This window comes from Physeter macrocephalus, chromosome 7 (assembly GCF_002837175.3).
Source record: "Physeter macrocephalus isolate SW-GA chromosome 7, ASM283717v5, whole genome shotgun sequence".
In the NCBI taxonomy this organism is placed as follows: Eukaryota; Metazoa; Chordata; class Mammalia; order Artiodactyla; family Physeteridae; genus Physeter; species Physeter macrocephalus.
The window spans coordinates 52,235,051-52,260,585 of record NC_041220.1 but is presented as its reverse complement, the minus strand read 5'-3'; the positions used below and the strand labels follow the sequence as shown (position 1 = coordinate 52,260,585).

The window sequence follows — 25,535 nt, the reverse complement described above, 5'->3', positions numbered from 1 at the left end:
CGTGCCCCCTGCATCGGCAGGCGGACTCTCAACCACTGCGCCACCAGGGAAGCCCTCTTTTTAATTTTTAAAATTGAATGATGAAAACTCTATTACAAGTCATCCTCAGTGAAGATGCAGGCGACGCATCTCCGGTGTTTCCTGTTCCTTTACAAGTCCATGCATAGGCAAGCACCTTTCCTTTTCCCTTATCAGTCCTTTAGTCCTTTCCAAACTACTATGGAAGGCAAAGGAGCAATGGATCAGGTGTTTGGAAAGCTGGTGAGGATGCCGACGTCTGCCTTTCAGGAAGGGGGCTCTAGGAGAAAAGATAACAGCTCAGTATAAATGTGCTGCTGTGGATGGTGAGTAGTTCCCATCACTGGAAGAATTCTAGATTAGGCTGGGCAATCTCTTAGCAGGGATATTGCAGGAGAAAGTTGGACTAGATGCCCTTTCATATATATATATATATATATTTTTTTTTTAATAGATTATTTTTCGAGCAGTTTTAGATTCACAGCAACATTGAGCGGAAGGTACAGACTTCCCATATGTAGCCCATGCCCCGCCCCCCAGACACAGAGCCTCCCCCAGTTATCAACATCCCTCACCAGAGTGGTACATTTGTTCCAACTGATGAACTTACAGTGACACAGCACCATCACCCAAAGCCCATAGTTTACATTAGGGTTCGTTCTTGGTGTTGTACATTCTATGGGTTTGGGCAACTGTATAAAGACCTGTAACCACCACTGTAGTATCATACAGAGTAGTTTCACTGCCCTAAAAACCCTCTGTGCTTCACCTGTTCATGCCTCCATCCCTGGTCCCCATGGGCAACCACTGATCTTTTTGCTCTCTTCTTAGTTTTGCCTTTTCGAGGATGTCATAAAGTTGGGATCATACAGTATGTAGCCTTTTGAGATTGGCTTCTTTTACTTAGTCATATGCATGTAAGCTTCTTCCATGGCTTTTCGTGGCTTGATAGCTCATTTCTATCTAGTGCTGAATATTCTATTGTCTGGATGTACTAATATCCTTTCAGTTGGGTGCTTATTTCTATAGATTGCAGGATATGGCTGAGCTCAGATTTCTGAATGAGGGGTATTGCTGATGCTTGTGCAGAGACCACAACTCCCCACAAACAGGGTGTGTGAAGCCGTGTTCAGTGCAGTGACAAGAGATCCAACTCAAACTAGCCTAATCTCGAAAGCAACTGTGTTGACCCCTGTAACTGGGAATTTCAAGGAGTGAGTCTGGATTTTCAGGTATGGCTGAATGCAGAGCCAGAAAAGATGCCATCAGGGTCCTGCCTCTCTGCCTGTCAACTTTGCTTTCTTGTGGGTTGGCTTCATTCTGCGGCAGACTTCCCCACATGGTGGCAGGATGGTTACCTGGAGTTCCAGGCTCACTTTCTACCAGCTGATTAACATCAGTGCAAATGAAGCACCCCTTCCCCCAGCAAAACTCTCAGGGAAATATTTCACTGGCCCAGCCCTGAATGAATCCCTGAGGCTTATTGGTATCTACTCCTGCAGTTAGGGATTGGTATCTCCGCATTGCCACCATCAGAGCAACGTGAGAATGGGGCAGGGGAGTTTTCCAAAGGAAAACTGAGGTGCTCTCACTAAAGAATGGAAAAGGATCTGAGCAAGCGACATCAGTAAATACTCCCTGTGCCAGACTGTAGGAAAACAATTCAAAAAAGCAGAGAGGGGTGTCAATACAGAGTACATAAAAGCAACGAAAATAGTGGTCTTGAACAGTGGTCTCAAAGCAATCAGTTGAAAAAGAATCTCATTATACTCTTTTATAATTGAAAATTAAATACTCCCTCCCTGTGCCAGACTGTAGGAAAACAATTCAAAAAAGCAGAGAGGGGTGTCAATACAGAGTACATAAAAGCAACGAAAATAGTGGTCTTGAACAGTGGTCTCAAAGCAATCAGTTGAAAAAGAATCTCATTATACTCTTTTATAATTGAAAATTAAATGTAAGGTAGGGCCCAAGCTCTCCTTTTTTGGGCCCCTATGTTCCTTGGGATGCTAGAAAAGTGTGGAGGAAATGGTGCGTTCACACTCACCTTCCTTTCCATTTCTAGTGTGTTAGGTTAACCAGAGGTGGGTGCCGAGAGAGAGAACAGTTTAACCACTATAGCATGGCATCACAGGAGACCATCTCATTGTGAACAGCCTGGATATTTTCTGTGTTACTCATCCTTTTCAGATTTTGGCTCTGTCTTTTATAGGATATATGACCTTGAAGGAGTTTTTAAGCAAGACTTTGTTTCCTCATTTATAAAATGGAAGGGTGGTGAATTACAGATGGCCACAAATTCTTTGACATTACTCCCCTCTAAAGGTGGGATCTATGCCCCTTGCCCTTTAATCTGGGTGGGCTCTGGGACTGACCATCAGAATATAGCTGAAGTGATGCTGTGCCAGTTTCCATGCACTGGCCTTAAGAGATTGACAGCTTCCGCTTCCTTTCTTAGAATACTCCTTCTAAGGGAAGCCACCTGCCATGCTGTGAGGGGGCCTGAGCTAACCAAAGTGGGAGGCAGGCAGAGAGAGATGCTGGCCAGTCCCAGCTGTTCCAGCCATTCCAGCTGAAACGCAGACATGTCACTGAAGAAGGCATCTTGGATATCCAAAGCAGCAACAGAAAACTGCAACAGGAAGTAATGATGACATCTGCCTCTTAGGAAGAGGTAAAAGGTAAAATGAGATTTTTGTTTGCTAAATCCCTAGCCCACAGCCTGAAATAAAACAAGCCTTCAATGTATATCAGTTCTCCTGCCCCTTCCCTTTCCTTTTTATTAATTCTATGAATTTCTGAGAAGGGGTAACTCTCAGTGTCATCCACTGAGGCAGAGTGGCATGGAGGCGGGCTATTTCCTAGATGTTTGGAATTTGAAGAGCTTTTCTCCATCTTTCTCTTCTTTTTTTCTTTTCTGTGTTCTTTGAAGCACAGCCAGATCTCTTAGACCTAAAATAAGAATACCAAATTCAGCCTTTGTGTTTCAGACAGAAGAATCACAGGCTTGGTACAGGCTCATGGTACTGAAAATCAAGCCCCAGAAGCTAAAATGATTCAAAGCAAAATTTCCCTTGACAACTTTCGTCATGTCTCTGTGTGTGGTGTGTGTGTGTGTGTAAAAAGCAGTTAAACAAAAACTTTAGACTACATAATTATTTTACCACATAAGCATGACAGAATTACAGGCTTTTTTTTCCTGGCGGGGGGGCGTTGAAAAGTACATGGTTACCTGTAATTATAGTCTTGCTAAGTTTGATTTTATGGCAAAAAACAGTGCATTTTTGCAATTTTTATGAAGAGCAAAATTCAAGTTTGATTTAAACCATGCAGAAAAACATAGTGCATTTTGGATATACTCTTTTCCCTTCTGACTTAAATGGCTGAATTTCTTTCATTCCTGTGATCTCCCCAGAAGTCAACCTTTTCTTGTGTTTGTTAAGGTTGTGCACCTTGCTAATTATGTTGCCCATCCTAGAAGACTTGCTGCTGAGCCATTTGAGATTACTCTCCTATTTTGTCCTTGAATTCCTGCAAACATCTAAACCGTGATAGGCCCGAGGGTTCATCTCAACGTCTGAACTGGGTCTGCATCATAAATTCTGTCAAATACCTGGTCAATTAAGTCAAGGTTGCAAGGGGGAGTCAAACTAGATGCCTGACGTGTAGATAAGGGAATTGGTTTACTTTACTTTTACGTTTCAACCTTTAATGTGGGTGTGGACCCAGTGCCACAGTGTTTGCTGTCATTTGCCTTAGGATAAAAGCCTCTGGAACATTTGGGGGCCCACCACGTTAGGAGGGTGAGAAGGAGAGGGGGCGAGATGAAGGGAATGGGGAGGTGGTCAGCCTGAGTGTCTGGTGACATGTTACAGCAGTTCCAGCCACAGAATGTTACTTGGATGGGGAATTCAGCCTACCACTGAAGATGCCTTTCCGTGGTGAGAACGTAAGGGGCTGGAGCTTGGGATTTTATGAGCGTAAATTGGCATCAAGTCACTTAAGTAAACTTGCCATTCCTCATAACCAGAGACTAAGTGCAGACCCTTTCTGATATCTGCCTCCCAATCTAGTCAGTATCCAGAGACAGCTGGGGTAACTGTTTCTTTCCTTTTCACAGCTCTTGGAAGAGGTGTGAGTGCGTGTGAGGCGCTAGAAAGCTTGTTCTATAATTACTTCTAGATTTGCCTCTGGGTATGCTGTACATGCACCCGACCGTATGTGTGTTCACGTGAGCTTGTCAGAGGGTGAGTGATCCGCCACCCTGCCAACGAGAGCTAGAGAAAACTGGGTGACTTTATTTTTCCCCAAAGTTAAAGTCACATTTCAGGGGAGTGGGTACGGGGGTCTTTGTTACTGACTGCCACTGTAGCCAGATCTATGATCCGGGATGCCACTCCGGATGCACCCGAGTCAGTGCAGTCACGCCCCAAATTAAGGAGACAGGCACGAAGCCGGGCAGCCGTACGGGCGACCCCGAGCGCTCACACCCTCGAGGCCCCGGCCTCCCGGGCGCAGGTTCCCTGAAGGTGGGCGGAGCTGGGCCGACCGGTCAGTTGGCTGCGGGGAGTAGGCGGGCGGGCTGGGCATCCGGGCGGGTGCAGATGCCTGGGAATGCTAATGGGGGATCGAGGCCGTGCTCTTCGGGGACGGCAGGCAAACAGGCCAAGAGGCATCCCCCACGGCTGCCCCCAGACCGAGCCCCATTCCAGGAACCGAGGCGCCCCCAACCCCGCAGCCACAGCATGTGCCCCGTCCCGGCGCAGCGGAACCCCGACCCGTGCCCAGCGCCGCCCTCCCCGGCGCCGCCCTCCTGGGCGGCCGCCATTGGCTGCGCAGTCGGCTCCGGCCCACCCGTTGCCTCCTGTTGCCGGCTGCCCCATTTTCTCCGAGCCTCACGGGGCCCCGCACTGGCTCCGGGCGACCCCAGGGGCGTGGCGCGCGCGGAGCGGCGCCGGGGGCGGGGCCTCGCGCAGGGCGCCCAGGGATTGGCCGCGGGAAACAAGGGGTGGGGCCGGCCCCGGAGAAAACAGCGCGCGCGCAGCCCTGCTGCAATCCCAGCCTGGAACCCGAGCTAGCTTGAGTCTCCCGCCGCGCCCGCTCCGGGGCTTTTTTTTTTCTTTCTTCTTTCTTTTTTTTTTTTTTTTTTTTAATACCGCGGAGCCCCCTACCCGGTCCCCCAGCCCGCTCCTGCGCAGCGTGAGCCTCTTCCTGTCTCGCAGGTCCCGTCCCGCGCGGTGAAGCCCCTGCCGAAGCGGCGATGCGCCTCATTCAGAACATGTGCACTATCGCCGAGTACCCCGCCCCGGGCAGCGTAGCCGCCGCCGATTGCTGCCTGGGGGCGGCGGGCCGCCGCCTGGTCAAGATCGCAGTGGTGGGCGCCAGTGGCGTGGGCAAGACAGGTGAGTCTTAGCGCTCCGGCGAGAACCCGCTTACCTCCGGGGCTGGAGTTGGGCGGCCCCCACTGAGTTGCGGTTAAACGAGGCGTGGGGGAGAGGTGGGAGCTGCAGCCGGATCGCCCACCCTCTGCTACTGACCCGCTGCCCCTCGGGAGGGACCTCAGCCATCTTCGTTTCCACCCCCCTCCTTCATCAGATGAGGGAAACAAACTGCTGATGGCCAGCTGACCCTCTCTCTACACCACCGACACAACTGGGATTCGAATTTTGGGGTTCTTGAGCCTCTGGCAGTCCCTGGCACAGAAAGGGGAGTTAGTGAACGTAACCTCTCCTGGAGATCTTTAAGGTTAGGAAAGACATTTGTCTGCGGGAAGGCTTAGGTGTGGCTCAGCCGGGCTCCGAGGATGGTGGTGGACCAAATGACCCATCCAGCTGGACAGAGCCATAATTCACGACGCCTTCCAGCCCCCTCCCCGTCGCTGCAGGGTAGGAATTTCACGTGGTGGTCGGCTGGCTTTCTCTGAGAGTTGCTTTTTAGGTTGGGGGAGGGGTGGAGACCAACCTAACTTCTTGTGCCAAGGTTAACTCTCTTTCCCTTCTCTTTTCTGACCTGCAGCTCTGGTGGTCCGGTTCCTCACCAAACGATTCATCGGTGACTATGAAAGAAATGCAGGTGAGGAAATGTATTTGAGGAAAATGCTGTCAGCTTGCACCAGTACTGCTGTTCCTTTTTTTTTTTTTTTTTTTTTTTTTTCCAGTGTCTACCAGGCAGCTTCCTTCAGAGTGACAGTCTGGGCACTGGGGTCCTGTCACTTCCAACCTCCCTTGCCCCCGTCCCGTGCTCCCCCGCCTTCCCATAACTGCCATCTGGCCTCATTCCATTCCAAGCCCATTCATCATTTTATCAAGTGCCTGAAAGTATTCCCCTTGGTATGTTTTAACTATAGGGACCCCAGTTGGAAGCACCCTTTGTACTCAAGAGCCTCTCCCTTCAAAACACTCCTGCAAAAGTCATAAAAAAAGAAAAAAAAAAGATGGCCAGCTCCTCCCCACACACCCCTCGCCCTCTCTGCTGGCTGCCTTTCAGAGGTGACCTTTTAAAGCAAAGGCCAAAGGAGAGCAGTTGTAAACCTCAAGTTCTCTTTTCTTAACAAAGAAAAATAACGAAATGGTAAAATTTTAGGAGGAGAGTTCCTGAATAAATGATAGAACACTTTTTCAATCCCTGTGATTAAGAATATCCACTGGGGAGGCTTAAGGGCTTTCTACCTATGCTCTGTTAGCAAATTGCTTAATTCCTTAGACCATATGAAGTACCTACAGGGGATTATTTGAAACGCACTATATAAACCATCCCAAGGTAAGGCATGGCAGCCTTGTGCTTTGATGGAGAGTCAGCTATGTTATGTTACACTTATATTCCAACTGATAATGTTGGTTGTGAATTTACTAACAATATTTGCCCACCAAACCATTATATCTAATAGCTAGAATATAAATTTATGCCAAAGAGCGATAAGTACTAAAATAAAACAAATTCCACACATGCCGAACAAGAAAAATATTTTTCAAGGAAATTCTCTAAACATGGAATCTTCGTTTAAAATTCAACAACTAAGGTTCCAAAAATGTACAAGCTTTGTCCTAGTTTTAATAAACCTGCTAATACGGGGTTAAAATTGCAGTTGTTTTAAAAAAATCTGAAATAAGCCCATTAAACAGAATAAACTACAGCATATTTTTGTGCATTGGTTCAGGTTATAATTTCTAAGTTAAAAAAAATATCCCACAATGTTTTAAAAGTTGTACAAGAAGGAAGGACATAATCTCTTTTTTTTGAAATTTTGCCTTTATAGGTAATCTCTATACCAGACAAGTCCAAATAGAAGGTGAAACCCTGGCTATTCAGGTTCAAGACACTCCAGGTATTCAGGTGAGTATCTGAGATATGTGACTAGATCAGAGGGGAGTCTGCTTGGCCGTGGAATTGTTCGATTGTTTTCAAAGTTCCTCATGCTGAAGGAGGAGAGAGACTTGGGGAGTCACTAGGCTTTTATATGTTGTTTGACACTTCAGTTGTATCTGGCTGTTGGTCAGTCTTAGCCTGGCTTAATTTGGGAGACTTGGCTAAGGGGCAGAAATCTTCTCTTAGGAGGATTCTACCCAGCAGGAAAGACCAAACCAAACACACTTGGATTTGGCAAAATGCCCTTGCTATGGTTAAAAAGGTCAGTTTTTACATTTGTGTTTTTGGCATTAGAAATCAAACATCTAGGTATAGTCTCCAAACACTTGGAATCATTTTTATAGGGTGGAAAGTTACGCTATAGACAAAGAGCCATGCGCGTGTGTGTGGGTGGTTTTTTTTTTTTTTCCCTCTTGAACTGGGCAGTTATCCAGGTTTAAATGCTTCCAGCTCCTATCTTTACTTCCCCAGACTTACTGTCTAGCCAGTTAATTTCCCATTTTATGCAACTACAAAGTCTCTCTGCATGGAGTTCTCTGCAGGTCAATTTTCCACTCGAGTGTGGTGAGCTGCTCTGTTATTCCCTCTTGAACTGGGCAGTTATCCAGGTTTAAATGCTTCCAGCTCCTATCTTTACTTCCCCAGACTTACTGTCTAGCCAGTTAATTTCCCATTTTATGCAACTACAAAGTCTCTCTGCATGGAGTTCTCTGCAGGTCAATTTTCCACTCGAGTGTGGTGAGCTGCTCTGTTATTTATTCCAGCTCCATGCAGCTGGATCAACATATTGTCGAGAAAACTGAAGCGTGGGGGGGATAGAACTTGTTTACGGCCTGAAACCTGGTGTTCCCGCTAAGGGCTTTTTGAATTCTCTCTCCAGCCGAGCCAGGGCTCTCTCTGGCCCTCACCCTTCACCTTGCCGTCATCCCTCTCTTTCAGGTCCACGAGAACGGCCTGAGCTGCACCGAGCAGCTGAATAGATGCATCCGCTGGGCAGACGCCGTGGTGATCGTCTTCTCTATCACCGACTACAAGAGCTACGAACTCACCGGCCCGCTCCACCAGCACGTGCAGCAGCTGCACCCGGGCACTCGGCTGCCCGTGGTCGTCGTGGCCAACAAGGCCGACCTGCTGCACATCAGGCAGGTGGACCCTCAGCTCGGACTGCAGCTGGCCAGCATGCTGGGCTGCTCCTTCTACGAGGTGTCCGTCAGCGAGAACGACAACGACGTCTACAGCGCTTTCCACGTGCTGTGCAAGGAAGTGAGTCACAAACAGCAGCCCAGTGGTACGCCAGAGAAGCGACGGACCTCCCTCATCCCCAGGCCCAAGTCCCCCAACATGCAGGACCTGAAGAGGAGGTTCAAGCAAGCCCTCTCTGCCAAAGTCAGGACTGTCACCTCTGTCTGAAGCCGGGCTGCTCAAGGGGGTTTGGTCTTCCCGGGAAGAGGCCCGAGGTTCTGCAGGAATGTTGGATGCTGGCAGTTATTCATGGTTCCAGGAAGGGCTGGAGCAGAGGGGCCAGGAGGGCCCATGGAACTGCTGCAAACGAGGAAGCGTTGTCCTGAGCCGGGGGACAGAACTGATGCAGCTTGAACGAGCCCACTGCCACACCCTCCGAATACGTGAAATGTCCTCCATGTCTTTTCCTCTGGAGTGGGGACGGGGCACGATCGCTGGGGATTTTGTTAACTACCTTGTAAATGACAGTCAGTTGTAATTTCAGCCAATGTATTGATGTGATTTACATTGGGAATGAAAGAATGGATTAAGCATTCACAGGCTTTCCTCTTTTTTTTTTCTTCTTTCTTTCTTTTCCTTTTTTTTTTTTCCTCCTCCCAAGAGGAAGAATTGCTTTTCTTACACGAGTATATGTGTCTCTGGAATACGCTTCCTTATAGAATGCCCTTCTAACCTGAAGGATATCCAGATTTCTTTTTTTTTTAAAGAACAAGGAGAAAATACTACCCCACCCCACCAAAAAGGGTGGAGTTTATGGGCCGAATGTTATATATACAGACATGTGTAAGCTTTGGGGCCTGCATCCTCCTGACATGGGGTGAGTATGCTGAGTTGGGTATGTGTTGAGTGGTTGAGAACACAAACTCTTCAGCCCCAGACTTTGAGTAATTGTGAGACTGTATAATTTTTTGTTTTTAATCGTTGCATCAGGTACAGAAAAACAAAATGTGTCCATTTATTTTGGTCCGATTTGTATAAATACAGCAATGACGCTGGGTTGTTTCTAGACCTGGCCGAGTTGTGGCTTAACTACGGAAACACTATCTTAAAGCGAGTGATGCAGGGGTGACCGCCAAATCTCCTACACAGATGCACTTTAAAAAGCCACTCATGCTTTGGCTTAAACTGTAATTAATTTATTTTATGTACAATAAAGCTCATTTTAAAAGAGCAGACGTCTGACTTGGTCTTAATTGAAACGTTCACCTTCTGTCCTTCAGACAAAGTATTACTCAGCACCTTGTACTTCTTGGGCACGTCGAGTCGGGCATGACACCTTCCTGGGGTGAGCGCTTAACTCTCACAACAAACCACTGAAGTGCATTCTATCCTTATCCCCATTTTACAGATGAGGAAATAGGCTTGAAAACAAGTTAAATAACTTGGCAAAGGCCCCGGCCTGCGAGAGTTGTAAATTGTAATTTGCTGCTTTCTAGTCAAGGGTATAGCACATCTCCTATTCATTTCCTTCCTGATCCTCCAGGTAAACCTAAGACAAATGTCTGGCCCTATATATATATATATATATATATATATATATTTTTTTTTTTTTTTTTTTTTTTTTTTGCAGTACGCGGGCCTCTCACCGCTGTGGCCTCTCCCCAGGCTCCGGACGCGCAGGCTCAGCGGCCATGGCTCACGGGCCCAGCCGCTCCGCGGCATGTGGGATCCTCCCAGACCGGGGCACGAACCCGCATCCCCCGCATTGGCAGGCGGACTCTCAACCACCGCGCCACCAGGGAAGCCCTGGCCCTATATTTTATGCTGATAAGAGATCGCTTGGCTAAGCTGTGAAGATCATGCTTCTACACAAGACCACTATTTCTCCATATGTGCTCTATTTGGCAAACCTTCCTTGGGTATGCTGCTTTCAGAGAGTGCACTTTGTTCTCATTTTGTAGAAGCTCATAGCAGTTGATCCAGGGCTGTTCAGGAACCCCTCCCATATAGCACCTGCCCCAGGTGATGTGCTAAAACTGCCAGGCCTCTCATCTGCTTCCATCCGAGCCTGGGAGACCTTTCATACAAGCTAAGTGAGTCACCACCTTTATGGGCAAATAGTCACAGCTTCTATTTGTCTGTGTAGTGCTTTCACATACCTGATCTCATTTAACCCTCAGGATAAACCAGTGGGGAGGGCGGGGGAGGAAATAGGACCATTTTACAGATGAGAAAAACAGGCTCTGAGTTTCGAGTGATGTCCTCAAGTTCACACAAAGGGCGTGAATCAATGTCTTCTGACTATATTCAATGTTCTTAGTCCTTTATAATATTTCATATACGGGCCACTGCCACATATAGGGGGCCTTGGGACCAAGAGAAGCAGCCATAATGAATAGTTGAGGGCCTACTATGGAACGGTACCAGATTTTCAAATCTGTTTTCCCACAGGGTAAATGTCCTGCCTGCTCTTGACGGGGCTTCTGGTGATGTCCCAAACCTTCCTTACATGGAGAGCAATTTTTCTACACTTCAAGCCTAACCGAACCTCTGAGAAGGTGTTGGGGGCAGGGAGGGAACAGCGCTCACATGAGATTCTAAAAATGTCTCATTTCAAAGGCAGTGAGACAAGGATCTCTGACTAGATTCTGTTCACGTTTGTTTTTATTCATTCTACGTGGCTATATTAGTAATGTCCAGTGAGTGAGAGGTTCATCTTTATATACTTACCAATTGTCTTCTACCCATGTTCTGGAATTAAAGAAGATGAATTTTCCCGGGGGCTTTATCTTGCAGAGGTGCTGAGCGGCGCCAGACGTCGTCTGTTTATGAGAGGCGCCCTGCTTCCTCCCTCTCCTTTCTACCTGCTCCAAGAGTCTGCAAACCTCACAGCAGGCCTCTCCTCCTCCTTTGTGAGCTGCCCTTCCTGACCTCCTGGCACTTCCCCGTTGCCCCTCACATCCCCACAGTACTGGACTCGGTCTCTTACATTTCATTTTAGAAATTCAGGTTGAAAGGGTCTCAGGGCTCCAGTCTACCCTGGGGATAAAGTGGTTTGTTGGAGGCCATTCTGGGAGAGACAGATTGACTCCCGGCTGGAAACCACCCACGTCCCAGGTCTGTCCACTGTCTCAGGCTGACTTGACTATTTATAGTTCTAGAATACACCATGTTTTCTTCTCATGAATTTAGCTTCATATTTCATTACCTTTGTTCATCCTTTTCATTATACTCTGAATCCCTCTTTGGTTTTAATTTCTGATCTATAATCATATGGCACTGAGAAATGGCCTTCTCCCACCTGGGTAGGGGATGGCTTCCTTTGCCACCTGGGTAGGGGAAGGGAGGTGTGTGTGTGTGTGTGTGTGTGTGTGTGTGTGTGTGTGTGTGTGTGTGCGCGCAGATTATAATCCATCTCCTTTAATCTTCTGAAGAATCCTGCAAGGAAGGTAATAATTCCACCTCCAGTTTAAAGATGAGGAAACTGAGGCTCAGAGAGATGAAAGCTGGGGTCACACAGGCAGGTACACTCACTGTTTCTGTTGACTGAAAACCTCTGTACCAGGCACTGTAGGGGGTACTTGAAATAACTTCCATCCTCCACACCAACCCCACAATCCATTTTCAGTCCCTGCTACAGATGTGGAGAAGGAAGGCTCAGAAGAATGAGCTCCTAAGTGGCAGACTCGGATCCAGGACTCCACCACGTCTGCCTGCTGCCACGGCCTAGACGCCAGGCAGCCGGCCCTCCGCTTCCCAGCCCCGGCTCCTCTAAGCAAAGCCCCCAGCGCACGGAGCTCTCCTCTCCTCTGCTTGCAGACGCTGGCCCTCCCTGCCCCGGCCCGTGGTCCCTGTCGGGCTTCCCTCCACCTCCCTGTTGCTACCCTGGGCTCGTGGCCCCGCCTGGCTGCCGTGGCCACATCTGCTCTTGCTATCAGCCTGCTGCTTACTGGCCTCCAGTCCCAGCTCAGTAATAAAGACGTCCAGGCTGGGGCGGGGGCCAGCACAGCCCACAGCCCGTCTGCCTCAGCACCGGATCCTTGTCCGTCGAGATGTCTGGCTTTTGAGCTTCCTCCCTGCCACAAATCAAAACCATCCAAACACTCTGCAGCGGGCCTGGCGCTGCGCCGGGGACCACGATGGCTCCCTGTCAGCGCCCGGCCACCGGGCTGCCCTGAGCCCCAGGGTCAAGAGCTGCGGGCCTGCCTACGGTGAGCCCCTCGTTCTGGTGAAAAGCGGGATTCCGACATTCATGTTACACCCCGCAAGGGAGAAAGCAGATGTGCTTTCTGGACAAACGCACAAGCCTGCAGGCAAATCCCTCAGGAGCGAGCAGTTGGGTAACTCCAGGGCCGCACCAGCGGGGGACGGGCTGCCGGGCCAAGTCTCAGCCGGTAAATCAAGACAGGGCTCCTGGCAGTGGCCACAAGGAATGAGAGGGCTTTATTTGTTACAATAAATAACCCAGGAGAACTGGTGTTTTCTGCACTCCCTTCAGAGTCTAAAAGGAGAAACTTCTAGAAAGTTCTTATTGTCCTCATTACTCTCCTAATTCGGTGAGAACAGGATTGGGGTTATCGCTGATTGTGGCAAAGATCCAACAAGCATCCCCCATGCCTCCGCTCTCAAATACCCCCGCCCCCGGCGTCGTCTGGTTTTGTCTTTTAAAATAGAGATGGAGTTTCTCTTAATGTTTCCTGGGCAGCAATGGCAGACGATATTTGTAATCCTGGATTATTTGTTGTCGGGATTCTGTTTCTGGTAACCGAGGTTTAATAAATAATAGTAGTCTTGGGGTGAGCCTGATGGAAGTCTTTGTTATTGGGTAACGCTGTAATGGAGGGGTCTGGGGTCGACGGAGCCGTATCCATAGGCCCCAGGCCTCTGGGGACAACCCCTGGCCGCCGCACCTCCAAACACCTGTCGTGCCTGCTATGTTTGCCGGGAAGCAGACTCCAGAAGGAGGGTTTACAAAAGTGGAAGTCGGGCTTCCCTGGTGGCGCAGTGGTTGAGAGTCCGCCTGCCGATGCAGGGGACACGGGTTCGTGCCCCGGTCCGGGAAGATCCCACATGCCGCGGAGCGGGTGGGCCCGTGAGCCATGGCCGCCGAGCCTGCGCGTCCGGAGCCCGTGCTCCGCAACGGGAGAGGCCACAGCAGTGAGAGGCCCGCGTACCGCAAAAAAAAAAAATAAGTGGAAGTCAATCGCTAAGGAGTATTTACACCTCTATCAGTTGTGTCTATGAAGAGTGGCTGATGAGATCCTTGGCAGAAGGCTTGCATTTGTCTGTGCTTGTTTTGGCTCTGGCCAGCCAGGGTTTAGCTGGTGAACACTCAGACCCAGGCGGAGAGAGGGGAAACCACAATAAACACCCAGCTCGGCCTTTTAAGCCACCTTCAGGTGGCTGACATCTGGCGGGGGTGGGGGGGGGAAATCCCTTTAGAACTGGTGCATTTGGATGAGGTTGAAATGGTTCAGTCAGGGTGTCAGTCTCAGAGTCATAACTACTCTGTAGCTAACATTAGGGATGGAGAAAGTTCTATCAGGGACAGGGCTCTGCATGGGCAAAATCGTTAGACATTAACTGCCAATTCTTCTGCGCTCTTAGCCAGCTTGCCAAGTGCCGTGTTCTAAATGCTTTACACGTATTAACTCTTTTAATTCTCACGACAACTCTACGTGGTATGTCCTATCATTGTCCAATTCATAGTCAGCAGAGACCAGGAGAAGTGAACCATTGTGCGGAGGAGGCGGGATTGGAACCCACGCCACGGGATGGGGCTCCAGGCGTTGCTCCTGGCCTCTGGGCTGTATCATCCTGGAAGTAGGTGGGACCAGGGCATTATTCCTCCTCCGTTTTCTCACCTTTGTGGACCCTGGGAATGCTTCCAGATTTTCTCTTCATTTGACATTATCCGCCTTTGGAGACTTTATCGATAATTTTGTGGGGTGAGTTCCTTGGTGTCTTCAGCAGTGAAAACCCACATTCCTTGGTGTCCCGTGCAGGCTGTGTTAGGGATGGCGTCCCCCTACAGCAGCCCTCTCATGAGGTAGGTACCACTCATTCTTATCAGGATTTACAGATGGAGGCACTAGGGCTTGGAGAGGTACACACTGCTGGGAGTGGCAGAGCTGAGACTTAAACCCAGACAAAACTATGGAGCTCTGTTCTAACCACTGCTCCTTCGTAGGACACCAAGAGCACGATCGTTTCTCCCTCACCCCCTCCTCTCCCGGGCAGTGAGCCCAAGAAGAAAGCAATGCCAGAGAGGTTTCGGGAAGCTCCGCCCAGGGGCCCGATGTGCTACTTCCAGAGTCCCCTCTTTTTTCTTATCTGGGGAAGGCTCTTTGCAGGATTTACACCAAGTCGTGCCTCCTACCTTCTTATTCAAACCAAACTCTGACCCCCACGGTCTTCTTTCAGCTCACATTTCCTCCAAAGCCTTCCGCTACCTGACTGTCTACCTAGCTCAATTCCTCCAACTACCGACCACAGAGATAGAAAAAGACTATTATAAACTAAACTTTCGATGTTCCCCCCATCACTCAGAGACTGCTTTGGACCATATTTAATCTAGTACGGAGAGCATTTTCGGGACATAGTAACTGCTGAATGTTAACATTTACAATCAGAAACTTCCTCTGTTTATCATTTCAGATGAGAAGCTTTTAATTATTCTTTTATAAAAGAGAAAATTAACTTGTAAAAATACATTCAAGGCACAGAAGTAAAACACAAATACATGTCTACTGTGAAACATATTCAAATGACACAAATATATTGAGAGCGAGACGTTCCCTTTTCTTAGTCCTCCTATAATATGCTGCTTCCCAGGGGGAACCACTTGTTAGCAGTTTGGTTTTCCTATTTCCCGAAAGTTTCCTTTGCATATAGACATATGGTTTAAAACTTAACCTCGGGAATTCCCTGGCGGTCCGGTGGTTAGGACTCTGGGCTTCCACTGCTTAGGGCCCGGGTTCGGTCCCTGGTCAGGGACCTAAGATTCTACAAGCCATGGGGTAAGGCCAAAAAAAAAAAACCAAAAAAACAAAACACTGATCCTTGAGCAGATCCTCACACAGGGCCCGAGTGTCAGGAGAAGCACCAGCTGCTTGTTCTGTGAGAGCCATGGAGTCTGGGATGCGCGTCTCTCCTTCCCCATATCATGGGCAGAACCTCTCGGAATGCCTGGCACATACCGCTGGATAGTTGGGAATGAATGAATGATTGAATGAATGAATGCATGCAGATTGGAGACACACAACAGGTTACTTCTTTTTTTTTTGGCTGCGTTGGGTCTTCATTGCTGCGCGCGGGCTTTCTCTAGTTGTGGCGAGCGGGGGCTACTCTTCATTTTGGTGCACGGGCTTCCCATTGCAGTGGCTTCTCTTGTTGCGGAGCACAGATTCTAGGCACACGGGCTTCAGTAATTGTAGCACACGGGCTCAGTAGTTGTGGCTCGCGGGTTCTAGAGCGCAGGCTCAGTAGTTGTGGCACACAGGCTTTGTTGCTCCGCGGCATGTGGAATCTTCCTGGACCAGGGCTCGAACCCATGTCCCCTGCATTGGCAGGCGGATTCTCAACCACTGTGCCACTAGGGAAGACCCCAGGTTACTTCTTTATTTTTAGAAAAGAGTGATCTTTGCTTTAATGATCATCTCTTTGCCGCTATTTGCCATTTTCTTCCTTATTCAAACTTTTAACTGAGTGGAATGGAAGAAGCATCCGAGGTCTCCAGTATTTCAGCATCGTGAAGGAACTGGTGTTAGGTGGAAAACATACTTGGACAAAATAAAGAACGTTGGTGTCTAGAAAACCTGCTTCAATGACATCTCAAAATGATTTCCAACTTCACAGTTTTCTCATAACAGTGTTTTGTAGAGAACTAAAAGCAGAGACACGTGAGTGTTTTGGTTTACATTTTATTTCCTCTGTTTAATCCACACTAGCCACTATTTTGCAGCTTTATCTCTTTATTACAAACTTCTTTTAGAGATGTTAGAAATTTCCATGAACTATACACCTACAAATGTGTGGGTTCCAAGCAGTTCATTTTTGCTGGAGTTCTTATATAATTTCACTCTGTCAGTCTAGGTTTTTCTGTTATGGCTAGAAGGAAGAGTTAGATTCACAGAAAAGAAAGCTTTATACTTCTATAGAAATGTGATATCACAAAAGTCACAGGGGGTGAGGTTCCAACCTAGACTCCCTGGACTAGATATCTTTATTGGGGCCTTCCTTGGGGAGGAGAGGAAACCTTTTACAGGCAGGCACAGCCCTCCAATCAACCTCTCTCCCACTCCTGTTCCAAGCAGGCTGGCAGCCCTGCCCAGTAAGCAAACTGGAACAATGCAGCCCTTTGTACAGGCAGGCGATTTACAACACAGGCAGACAATCAGCACTGCCCTAGCCACTACCCCTCCCTTCTGGCCTTTTCAGAAATGTCTCAGATTAAGAGAGAAACAAAGCCTCAGATCCTATTTGCAGCATTCCCTCCTCAGCTATATAATCTTAAAAACCAAACTTTCCTCACACGATTCTAAAGCATGGGTAACTTCTCCTTGAGCAACTGCAGATCAAACGTCTTGTAATCTACCAATACTCACCAACAGGCACTCATTTAGAATGAATGAACTTGCAGGTGGAATCAGAAAGATCACAGAGAGAGGGTTAAGGATAAAGTGGAATTATCATGAATTAGGCCAGCTCAAAGGCAGTTTGATGCCTTCAGAAAAATGAAAAAAAATTTTTTTTTTTTTTAAGAATCTCAGCAATGCCAGCAAAGTACTTCACTGTGTGGGTATCAAGATCCTTCGGGCAAAGCAACCTAAGTGTCCATCGACAGATGAATGGATAAAGAAGATGTGCCACATATATACAATGGAGTATTACTCAGCCATAAAAAGAAACGAAATTGAGTTATTTGTAGTGAGGTGGACGAAAAAAAAAAAAGACCCTTTGGGCATAATTCAGTCATACCCACGATTAGTAACAGGGACACTGGCTTGGGAGGCATATCTTGGAGGGGGACAGAAAATAGTATTGGGATTTCCAGCTCGGGTAGGTCTCCTCTTCTCAGCAGATGCTCAGAAGCCAAGGTCTGGATGCAGCCGGTCAGTTGTAAATAACAGTTCAGGGATGTTAGTTGGCTTCAGGAGTCGCGTGGACAGAACGATTACCTAACAACAGGAGGGGCAAACACACCGCAGACAATTAGGAGAGCCAATCCCAGTTTATCAGATGATGAGAAATAAAATGCAACACATTTCTTTGGGGGAAGGCGTGGAGTGGGTACTGTGGAGAAAAAGGCAGAAGGCGGCAGCTTGAATGCCACCGGATGCTAGAGTCCTGGGTGTAAGGAAGGGCGCACAGGCTGGATGGCCGGCGGGATGGTGGGCTGCGTCTGCTGAGCCTTTAACCAGTGGGCACTGAGCAGGGCTGAGCCCAGCCACCACCTTGCTTCTGAATTGAACTTGATCAGACCGTCGCTTTGTGATCCAGTAATGTGACCTCAACAGAGAGGTCTCTCCCTCTTCTAGGGAGCCTTTGCTCCTTCAGGGAAAGAGAGAAGGCACACTCAAGAGCTGGCTGTTGCTGTGGGTGATAATGATGATGGCTGTATTAATTTCTTAGTACCCAAAACTTCAATAACAGAAAGTTATTGTCTCACACTTCTGGAGGCCAGAAGTCCAAGAGCAAGGTGTTGGCAGGGTTGGTTGCTTCTAAGGGTTGTGAGGGAGAATCTTCCCTCTTAAGCTCCCTTATGTCTTCACATTGTCTTCCCTCTACGTGTGTCTGTCTCTGTGTCCACATTTCCCCTTTGACAAGGACACAGTCATATAGGATTAGAGCTCACCCTAATGACCTCATCTTAATTTGATCATCTGCAAAACCTATTTCCAAATAAGTCCACATTCACAGGTACTAGGGGTTCCGACTTTAACATCTTTTGGGAGGGACACAATTTGACCCATAACAATGATGATAATAATGATGATATCTGCTAATATTTATTAGTTCTTATGGTGGGCCAGGCACTGAGGATGATCTCATTTAATATCCATTTAATCTTCTTAACAACCCTATGAAGTAGGTACCTATATTATTCCTACTTTGCAGATAAGGAAAATAAAGTACAGAAAGGTTAAGCAACTTGTCCAAGGACACACAGGAAGCAGAAGCAGTTGAGTCAGGATTCCAACCCAGGCAGGCCGGCTTCAGCGTCCAAGTGTCTGTCTAGTCATTCCTCTATCATCAAGGGCTCTGGGAAGGCTGCTTACTCCCCTAGTCCACATGGACCTTTGGGCTTCTCTGGCCTGTCGTCGTGATGTCCCTTTCTGCATCCCTGAGACTGGGCCGTTCTTCTGGGGCAGATTTCCCTCTGCAGCACTGGGAGAGCTCGCTCCCCAGGGCTGGGCTGGAGCAGTGATGCGCTCTGTCAGGCTGGTGAGGTTTTGCCCAGGCAGGGGTTGTACGCCTGGTAGATAAGGAGGTGACTATGGCAAGTGGGGAGGAGGCATGAGTCAGATGCCAGAGCCCAGCCCCTGAGCGCGGGGGGTTGCAGGCCGGCAGCAGGCCTGGCTTCAAGGGGCCACACCGCCTGGCCAGGCCTCTTGCGGGGAAGCAAGTTGGCACTCACACCTCACTCTCTACCCCTCCCACCCCCAAAGCTATCCCAGGTGGAACCAAGGCAATGAATTAACCAACTCACTGGCCAAAACCAGAGCCTACGCCCCAATGTGGAGGAAAAGCAGGGAGGGGAGGAGAGAAGGAAGCATTTTATAATTTTCTTGTGCTTGTTGTTGTTAAAGAAATGAGGTTCTTGAAAGGTTTTCTGTTTAAAACAAAAATTAATCTTTGAAAGCAGTGATGTTACTGTTTTTTGCAAGAGAATTATCCTTGAAAATATATGGCTAATGTCAGCCAAGTCATATTTCTGGCAGAAAAAAATACACTGCAATCTGTGCTCACATTTTTCCTAGAAAGCCGTGTGATGAGAGTTTGAGGGCAGATAGTGAATATTAGCATCCCCTTATCACACGGTGTAGATACCATTTGAATATGTGGCTCTGGAGAGAGAGGAGAGGGCCTCTACTCACCCCTCGGGGTCTTCTGGGCCAAGTCCAACAGATGGTTGAGAATGGCGGCGCCCAGACCAGCACGCTCACCAGAAGCTAGTAGAGCCCGGCTCCACCGCTGATGGGCTACATACATGCCCTGGGGAAGGTCACTTCACCTGGGGCCTCACTCTATCCTTCCCAGAAGAAAAACAACAGCCCCGAGCTTGTAGCATTGTGGCAAGGATTACATAAGGCCAAGTGCGTAGAGCACGTGAGGTGCTCAGCAATTCTGAGCTGCTATTTTATTGTGTTTGTGATTGGGTCATAGGCCTCCTTTTGAATCTTATGAAAGCTAAAAACTCTCTAGAAAAATATGCATATGTGTACACACAAGATTCTGAATACAGTTTTAGGTGAGGTTTAGGTGGATAACTAGGATTCATAGACAAGTTAAGAAACCCTTATGCAGATATTTTTAAAAATGCACACATAGGGCTTCCCTGGTGGCGCAGTGGTTGAGAGTCCGCCTGCCGATGCAGGGGACACGGGTTCGTGCCCCGGTCTGGGAAGATCCCACATGCCGTGGAGCAGCTGGGCCCGTGAGCCATGGCCGCTGAGCCTGCGCATCCGGAGTCTGTGCTCCGCAACGGGAGAGGCCACAACAGTGAGAGGCCCGCGTACCGCAAAAAAAAAACAAAAAAAAAAACAAAAAAAAAAACCGCACACATAAAGACAAAAATCCTTTGCACAAGAATAGACTCTTGAGAGGTAGGAGAAGCCAGGGAAGCTAATGGCCACAGCCCCTCCCCTGCCCTCCTGCTCGCCAGGCTCCACCACCGCTGCCAGCCCCTGGGGTCCTTAGTTCCAATGTCAAGACGGTGAATTCCTCTCTGGCTGAGGTGAGGGCAAGTGTAATGGCTAGAGTGAGTCCCACAGGATGGTTAAGTCTTATTAACAGGGTTGAGGAACTTGGAGGGGAAAGGCTGTAGACTCGGTTGATGTGGACACTTCTAGAGCAGTGATAACTAAGCTAAAAGAATCTGTCACTCACAGGCCGTCTGCTGGGCTTTCAGTCATGGCTGACAGTGAATATGGGTTCGGTCACCTCCACCGAGCTGGAACCAAGGACCAGGACCCTCACATCTAGACAAATGGTTATTTAGACAGCAACAGGGCTAAACCAGAGGGTGTCTGGGGCATGCCCTGTGGAGGGCTGAAAAGAATCAGATGGAAAACAGAGGCAGCCTGTGAAGTAATGGAGGGGGTCTTTGAGGAGGGGAGGAAAGGAGGAAGCTGAGACCAAGGACTCTCGTCGGATAGAACAGTCGTTAAGAGCACAGCCTTAGGAGTGTCCAATTTGAGCTGGGCCCCAGCTGGCCACTTGCCAGACGATGGACCCTGGAGAATTCGCTTAATCACTCTGAGCCTCAAGTCGTCATCTATAAAGTGGGAATAATGATATCCACCTCACACGATTATCATGAGGATCAAATGTGAACATATATATAAAATACTTAGCACAAAGACAGGCTCTGGTGGGGCTTAAAATGGTACCCGCTATTATCGTCTTCATTATCATCATCATCTTCACTATTCTCATCCACTGCTGCATTCCCCCTATTCAGCTCACAGCAGTCATTGGGGTGGACTCAGAGGAGATAAATGTGCCAGAGCCATCTTCCCCAAGTGTAAATCTGATTGTATTTACTCATAGGTTTAAAATCCTAACTGCCTTCTCTCCACCATTTATAAGCCTGACCCACTGCTGTGGAATAGAATAAAGAAAGAAGAATGAAAGAAATAAGGACAGTCTAAGAGACCTCTGGGACAACATAAAATGTACCAACATTCATATCATAGGGGCCTCAGAAGGAAAAGAGAAAGGGCCTGAGAAAATACTTGAAGAGATAATACCCGAAAACTTCCCTAACTTGGGAAAGGAAACATTCTCAAGTCCAGGAAGCGCAGAGAGTCCCATACAGGATAAATCCAAGGAGGCACACACCAAGACACATATTAATCAAACTGACAAAAATTAAAGACAAAGAGAAAATATTAAAAGCAACAAGGGAAAAGCAACAAATAACATATAAGGGAATCCCCATAAGATTATCAGCTGATATTTCAGCAGAAACTCTGCAGGCTAGATGGGAGTGGCAGTATATATTTAAAGTGATAAAAGGGAAAAACCTACAACCAAGAATACTCTACCCAGCAAGGCTCTCATTCAGACTGGATGGGGAAATCAAAAGCTTTACAGACAAGCAAAAGCTAAGAGAAATCAGCACCATCAGACCAGCTTTGTAACAAATGCTAGAGGAACTTCTCTAGAAGGAAAGAAGAGGCCACAACTAGAAAAAGGAAAATTACTAACGGGAAAGCTCACGAGTAAAGGCAAACATACAGTAAAGGTAGGAAATCATCCAGACACAACTATGATATCAAAATGCAGGATATTGGAAATGCATTTGAAATTAAGAGACCAGCAACTTAAAACAATCCTGTATGTATAGAGACTGGTATATCAAAACCTCATGGTAACCACAAACCAAAACTCTGTAAGTCCAGCTGTCTTAGAGAGCATTCCAGGACTTTAGAGACTGATGGCTGTTCAGCACTCCACACTCCACCCCCTGGCCACCACACACCCCTCACCACTGGTTCCACATTCCAGCCACCCTAAATGATTTGAAGTTTCACAAATGGCACTTTGGGGATGCTTCTTCATCTGGAACGAGAGTTCCCAACTCTTTGCCTGAAGTCCTCTTAATCATCCTTCAATAATCCACTCAGGCATCACCACCTCCCAGAAGCCTTCCCAGACCACCCCTCTCTGAAGACTGAGGATGTTTCAATGGCTGTTGGTATCACATTGTATTCCTTGTTTCTTTGTTGTGTGCTGGCACAGTGCCTGATACCTAGCAGGTCCTCGATATAGTGAGTTAGCCAATGACTGATTAAATGAATGAACAAAAACAAGACTAGGAAGGAGGCAGTGGGTTTAGCCAGCAGGAAGTTTTTCACACCAGGAGGCTCTGGTATCTCAAATAGCTCTGCGTAAATTTGTTTGAAATCAATTCAGCTGAAAACCCACTTGTCTAAATGTCCTATTTTGAAGAACAAGCAGGATCACACCACTAACATTTCCTTTGTATTATAATAGCTGATGGTCCCTAAGCATTTTCCCATCTTAGGCGTCTTTTGTTCTTCAGAATGCTTTTGAGCATTTCCCGTTTTTGAGCCTACTCAACTAAAAGCATTTCTGCCTTATTTGACTGAAATAGTCCTTAAAATTATAAAAAGTTAGCTAAATGGGGGGAAACGGCACTCAAAAATGAAAAAGAAAATGCTTAAAGCAATCTGAAATTGGCCTGTTGGATATGAAATTTAAATTTTATGAACATAGTCATCAAATGTGTGATATGAGGTAAATTAAGCACTAGAGCTCCTTTCGGAGGATTGGCTTTTTCCCAGGCAACCAAGGGCACTGATGAAAATTTCCATCGGGGAGGCAAGGGCGAAGGACACCAGGGTGCCTCTGAACCAAGCCCCTAAAAAGCTGCCTTTGGGGCTCCACACAGGCTCTCTACTCCAGCTGAAGGAGGGGCATCTTGTCTCTGTGCTCAGCCCACCCCGGCTCCTGCAAGAGTGACCCAGCCTGCTAGCTTTCTCTCCACCTTCCGCTTCTCCGGGCCATAACTTGTAGGTGCCAGTATCTTCCTGTTCCATTTCTGCTGAATAGCGGGAAGCCGGCAACCCGGGATTTAGACTCCACATCCCTCTGGTTTCTAACATTGTGAAGTGAAAGGAGAGGTGGGTAAAAATAGTTTTTCTCTATTTTTCTTTGGACCTTGGGAGATGCTTCCCAGTAAAAGTGACTAATACGCACAGGTACCAACACGCATATTCATCCAGCTGATGAACTGGTTTTGGAGCACATGTCAGATTCAAGGCACCACTCACCCCCATTAGCACAGGTGCTGCACATATACACGCACGTACACACGTGTGTTAAACATAAGACGTTTGTATCGTTAAACCAGTGGGGCAGTGGATTAATTAAACAGACATGACGAGCTTTCTGGAAAACTCACTGCCTTCTCATTGCCTGAGGGGTGAGTGTGCTGTGCTTAGGCTCTCCTAAGGAACCCGATGAGATTTCAGATGCCTCAGTCACTTTTGTCCCTCCTGATGGTTGTTTAAAAAGAAGTCGCTTGAGGGAAAACAACAAGAACAAAAACCTTCCATTTGCAAATGACTTCAGCGTTGTTACGAGGATTGCTACAAATATCAAAGACACATGAAGTGCACAGGAATGAAGGGTAAAGTTAAGAGGAACAATATGAACATGTGTAATGCCATCTAATATTTCAAATTATAAGGCCCTAAGCTAACTCAGGTAAAAAGAAAAATTTTGAATCTCACTGACATTTTCCTTAGAGTAAGAAACTTCGGAACAAATTAAATGTAGACCAAAGAAAAAAGAAAAAAAAAGGAAGTCGCTTGACTCTTCTCTTTGGGGCTTCAAATTTTAGAATAACCTGGAGCCACGGTTTACATCCAGGATTTAGGTATCCTTGAACCTCCACAGTTGTGCAAAATTGTATGCGTATGAGCATATTTCTGGGTCTAATTCCTTTTTCTATTACATTCTCATTAAATGTTCAGCTCCAGAAATGTAGACGCACGTGAAAGTGTGGCTGGGCAACGTGCACTAGCCCATGAAGAGCTGTGATGGCAGGGTCGGCTTGGTCACTCGGTCTTCCTCTGTTTCCTGAGCTGGCCTTTCCCTGTATTTTCTGGAAGGGCCCCTCCCTGTTATTTGCCTCCCACAATCGCAGGCTTCTGCTGGCCTCTTGGCCACGACCCAGCTACAGGGTTCAGCCTGCAGAGCTGTCTGGAATGAGAGAGGCCAGTGTTGAGCACACATACCCCAGACCAGGGCAAGCCTGCAAAGTCTCCTGCTCATGGCTGTGGCTGTTTGCAGTGGGGTTGAGAGGTTGCCTCTTTGATCCTTTTTTTTTTTTTTTTGTAGTCAGGAAAGAGGACCTTCTCCAGCTGCCCACTTTCTCTCAGCATGTTTACCAAGAACCACAGATGGAGAGTGGAGAAAACACCCCATTTTAGAGTATAACAACCATCCTCTAGGACTAGCAGGTGCTAATGAGGTTTCTGGATTCCACTGTTTTATGCTACCCTTACCATTTTTTGTAAAAGAGAATTCATTTCTGGATGTGCCTTAAGTGACTTCTATCAGCAGTTTCCTTTGAAGAGCAGATCCCCGAATGCCTTGCAAACCTCAGCTCACCAGTCTTCTGCTCCAGGGGAAGCCGGTGCCATCTGAAGGAACCTCTTGCCTCCAAGACCCCAGGTATTCCCATCACAGCACCTGTCCATGTTCCCGGAACACTCATGTCTAGCTGGAGCTTCCGTGTTTAATGTCAGTCAATCACTTACTATTAGAATGTAAGTTCCATGAAAGCAGGAACGAGTCTGGCTTGGTCACCGCTCTATCCTCAGCACAAAGAACCGTGCTTGGCACAGAGCAGATGCTCAATAAATGTTTACTGGATAATCGACTAATCCAGTTTAAGAGACTGTAAGTTTCTGTACCTGGGTCCAAAAAGCACCCATGTTGATATACAGTAGGTATGGATCATAGCAATTGATACAAAAGACAGAGTGGTTTTAGTTGTCCATAATCCCAGAATCAATAACAGGTTGGTGTAGTCTCCAGAAAAGCTGCTTTTATCTTATGCTTCAATAATGCAAGTACAGGGCTTCCCTGGTGGCGCAGTGGTTGAGAGTCCGCCTGCCGATGCAGGGGACGCGGGTTCGTGCCCCGGTCCGGGAAGATCCCACGTGCCGCGGAGCGGCTGGGCCCGTGAGCCATGGCCGCTGAGCCTGCGC

At 47.7% G+C, this 25,535-nt stretch overlaps 2 protein-coding genes across 10 annotated transcripts in view; one reads left to right on the top strand and one right to left on the bottom strand.

Annotated features, from left to right (window-relative positions):
• Window positions 1-5,068: 5,068 nt before the first annotated feature.
• On the top strand, window positions 5,069-10,048 carry RASL11B (RAS like family 11 member B). Its single transcript, XM_007105084.4, has 4 exons — window positions 5,069-5,420; window positions 6,034-6,090; window positions 7,274-7,350; window positions 8,323-10,048. Exons 1-4 carry the CDS (start codon window positions 5,279-5,281, stop codon window positions 8,791-8,793), a joined length of 747 nt encoding a protein of 248 aa, XP_007105146.1. The 5' UTR covers window positions 5,069-5,278; the 3' UTR covers window positions 8,794-10,048.
• Window positions 10,049-14,882: 4,834 nt separating this feature from the next.
• Window positions 14,883-25,535, bottom strand: part of SCFD2 (sec1 family domain containing 2) — a 422,795-nt gene continuing 412,142 nt past the window's right edge. For 5 of the 9 annotated variants that reach the window (XM_028491840.2, XM_028491845.2, XM_024131936.3 and 2 more), the window contains one exon: window positions 17,512-17,744. In XM_028491840.2, coding sequence (XP_028347641.1) covers window positions 17,652-17,744 — 93 coding nt within the window. In that variant the 3' untranslated portion in view covers window positions 17,512-17,651. Of the gene's footprint in view, window positions 15,767-17,511; window positions 18,118-25,535 lie in introns of those variants that run through there. The other 4 variants (XM_028491837.2, XM_028491844.2, XM_028491838.2 and 1 more) reach the window with 3 other exon arrangements.

What these genes read in the sequence shown, in the direction of transcription:
- RASL11B (XM_007105084.4), top strand. Translation starts at nt 5,279, where the DNA reads ATGCGCCTCATTCAGAACATGTGCACTATCGCCGAGTACCCCGCCCCG. An exon ending in CAGTGGCGTGGGCAAGACAG is followed by an intron (nt 5,421 to 6,033) that starts GTGAGTCTTAGC and finishes TCTGACCTGCAG; the next exon opens with CTCTGGTGGTCCGGTTCCTC. An exon ending in AAGACACTCCAGGTATTCAG is followed by an intron (nt 7,351 to 8,322) that starts GTGAGTATCTGA and finishes CCTCTCTTTCAG; the next exon opens with GTCCACGAGAACGGCCTGAG.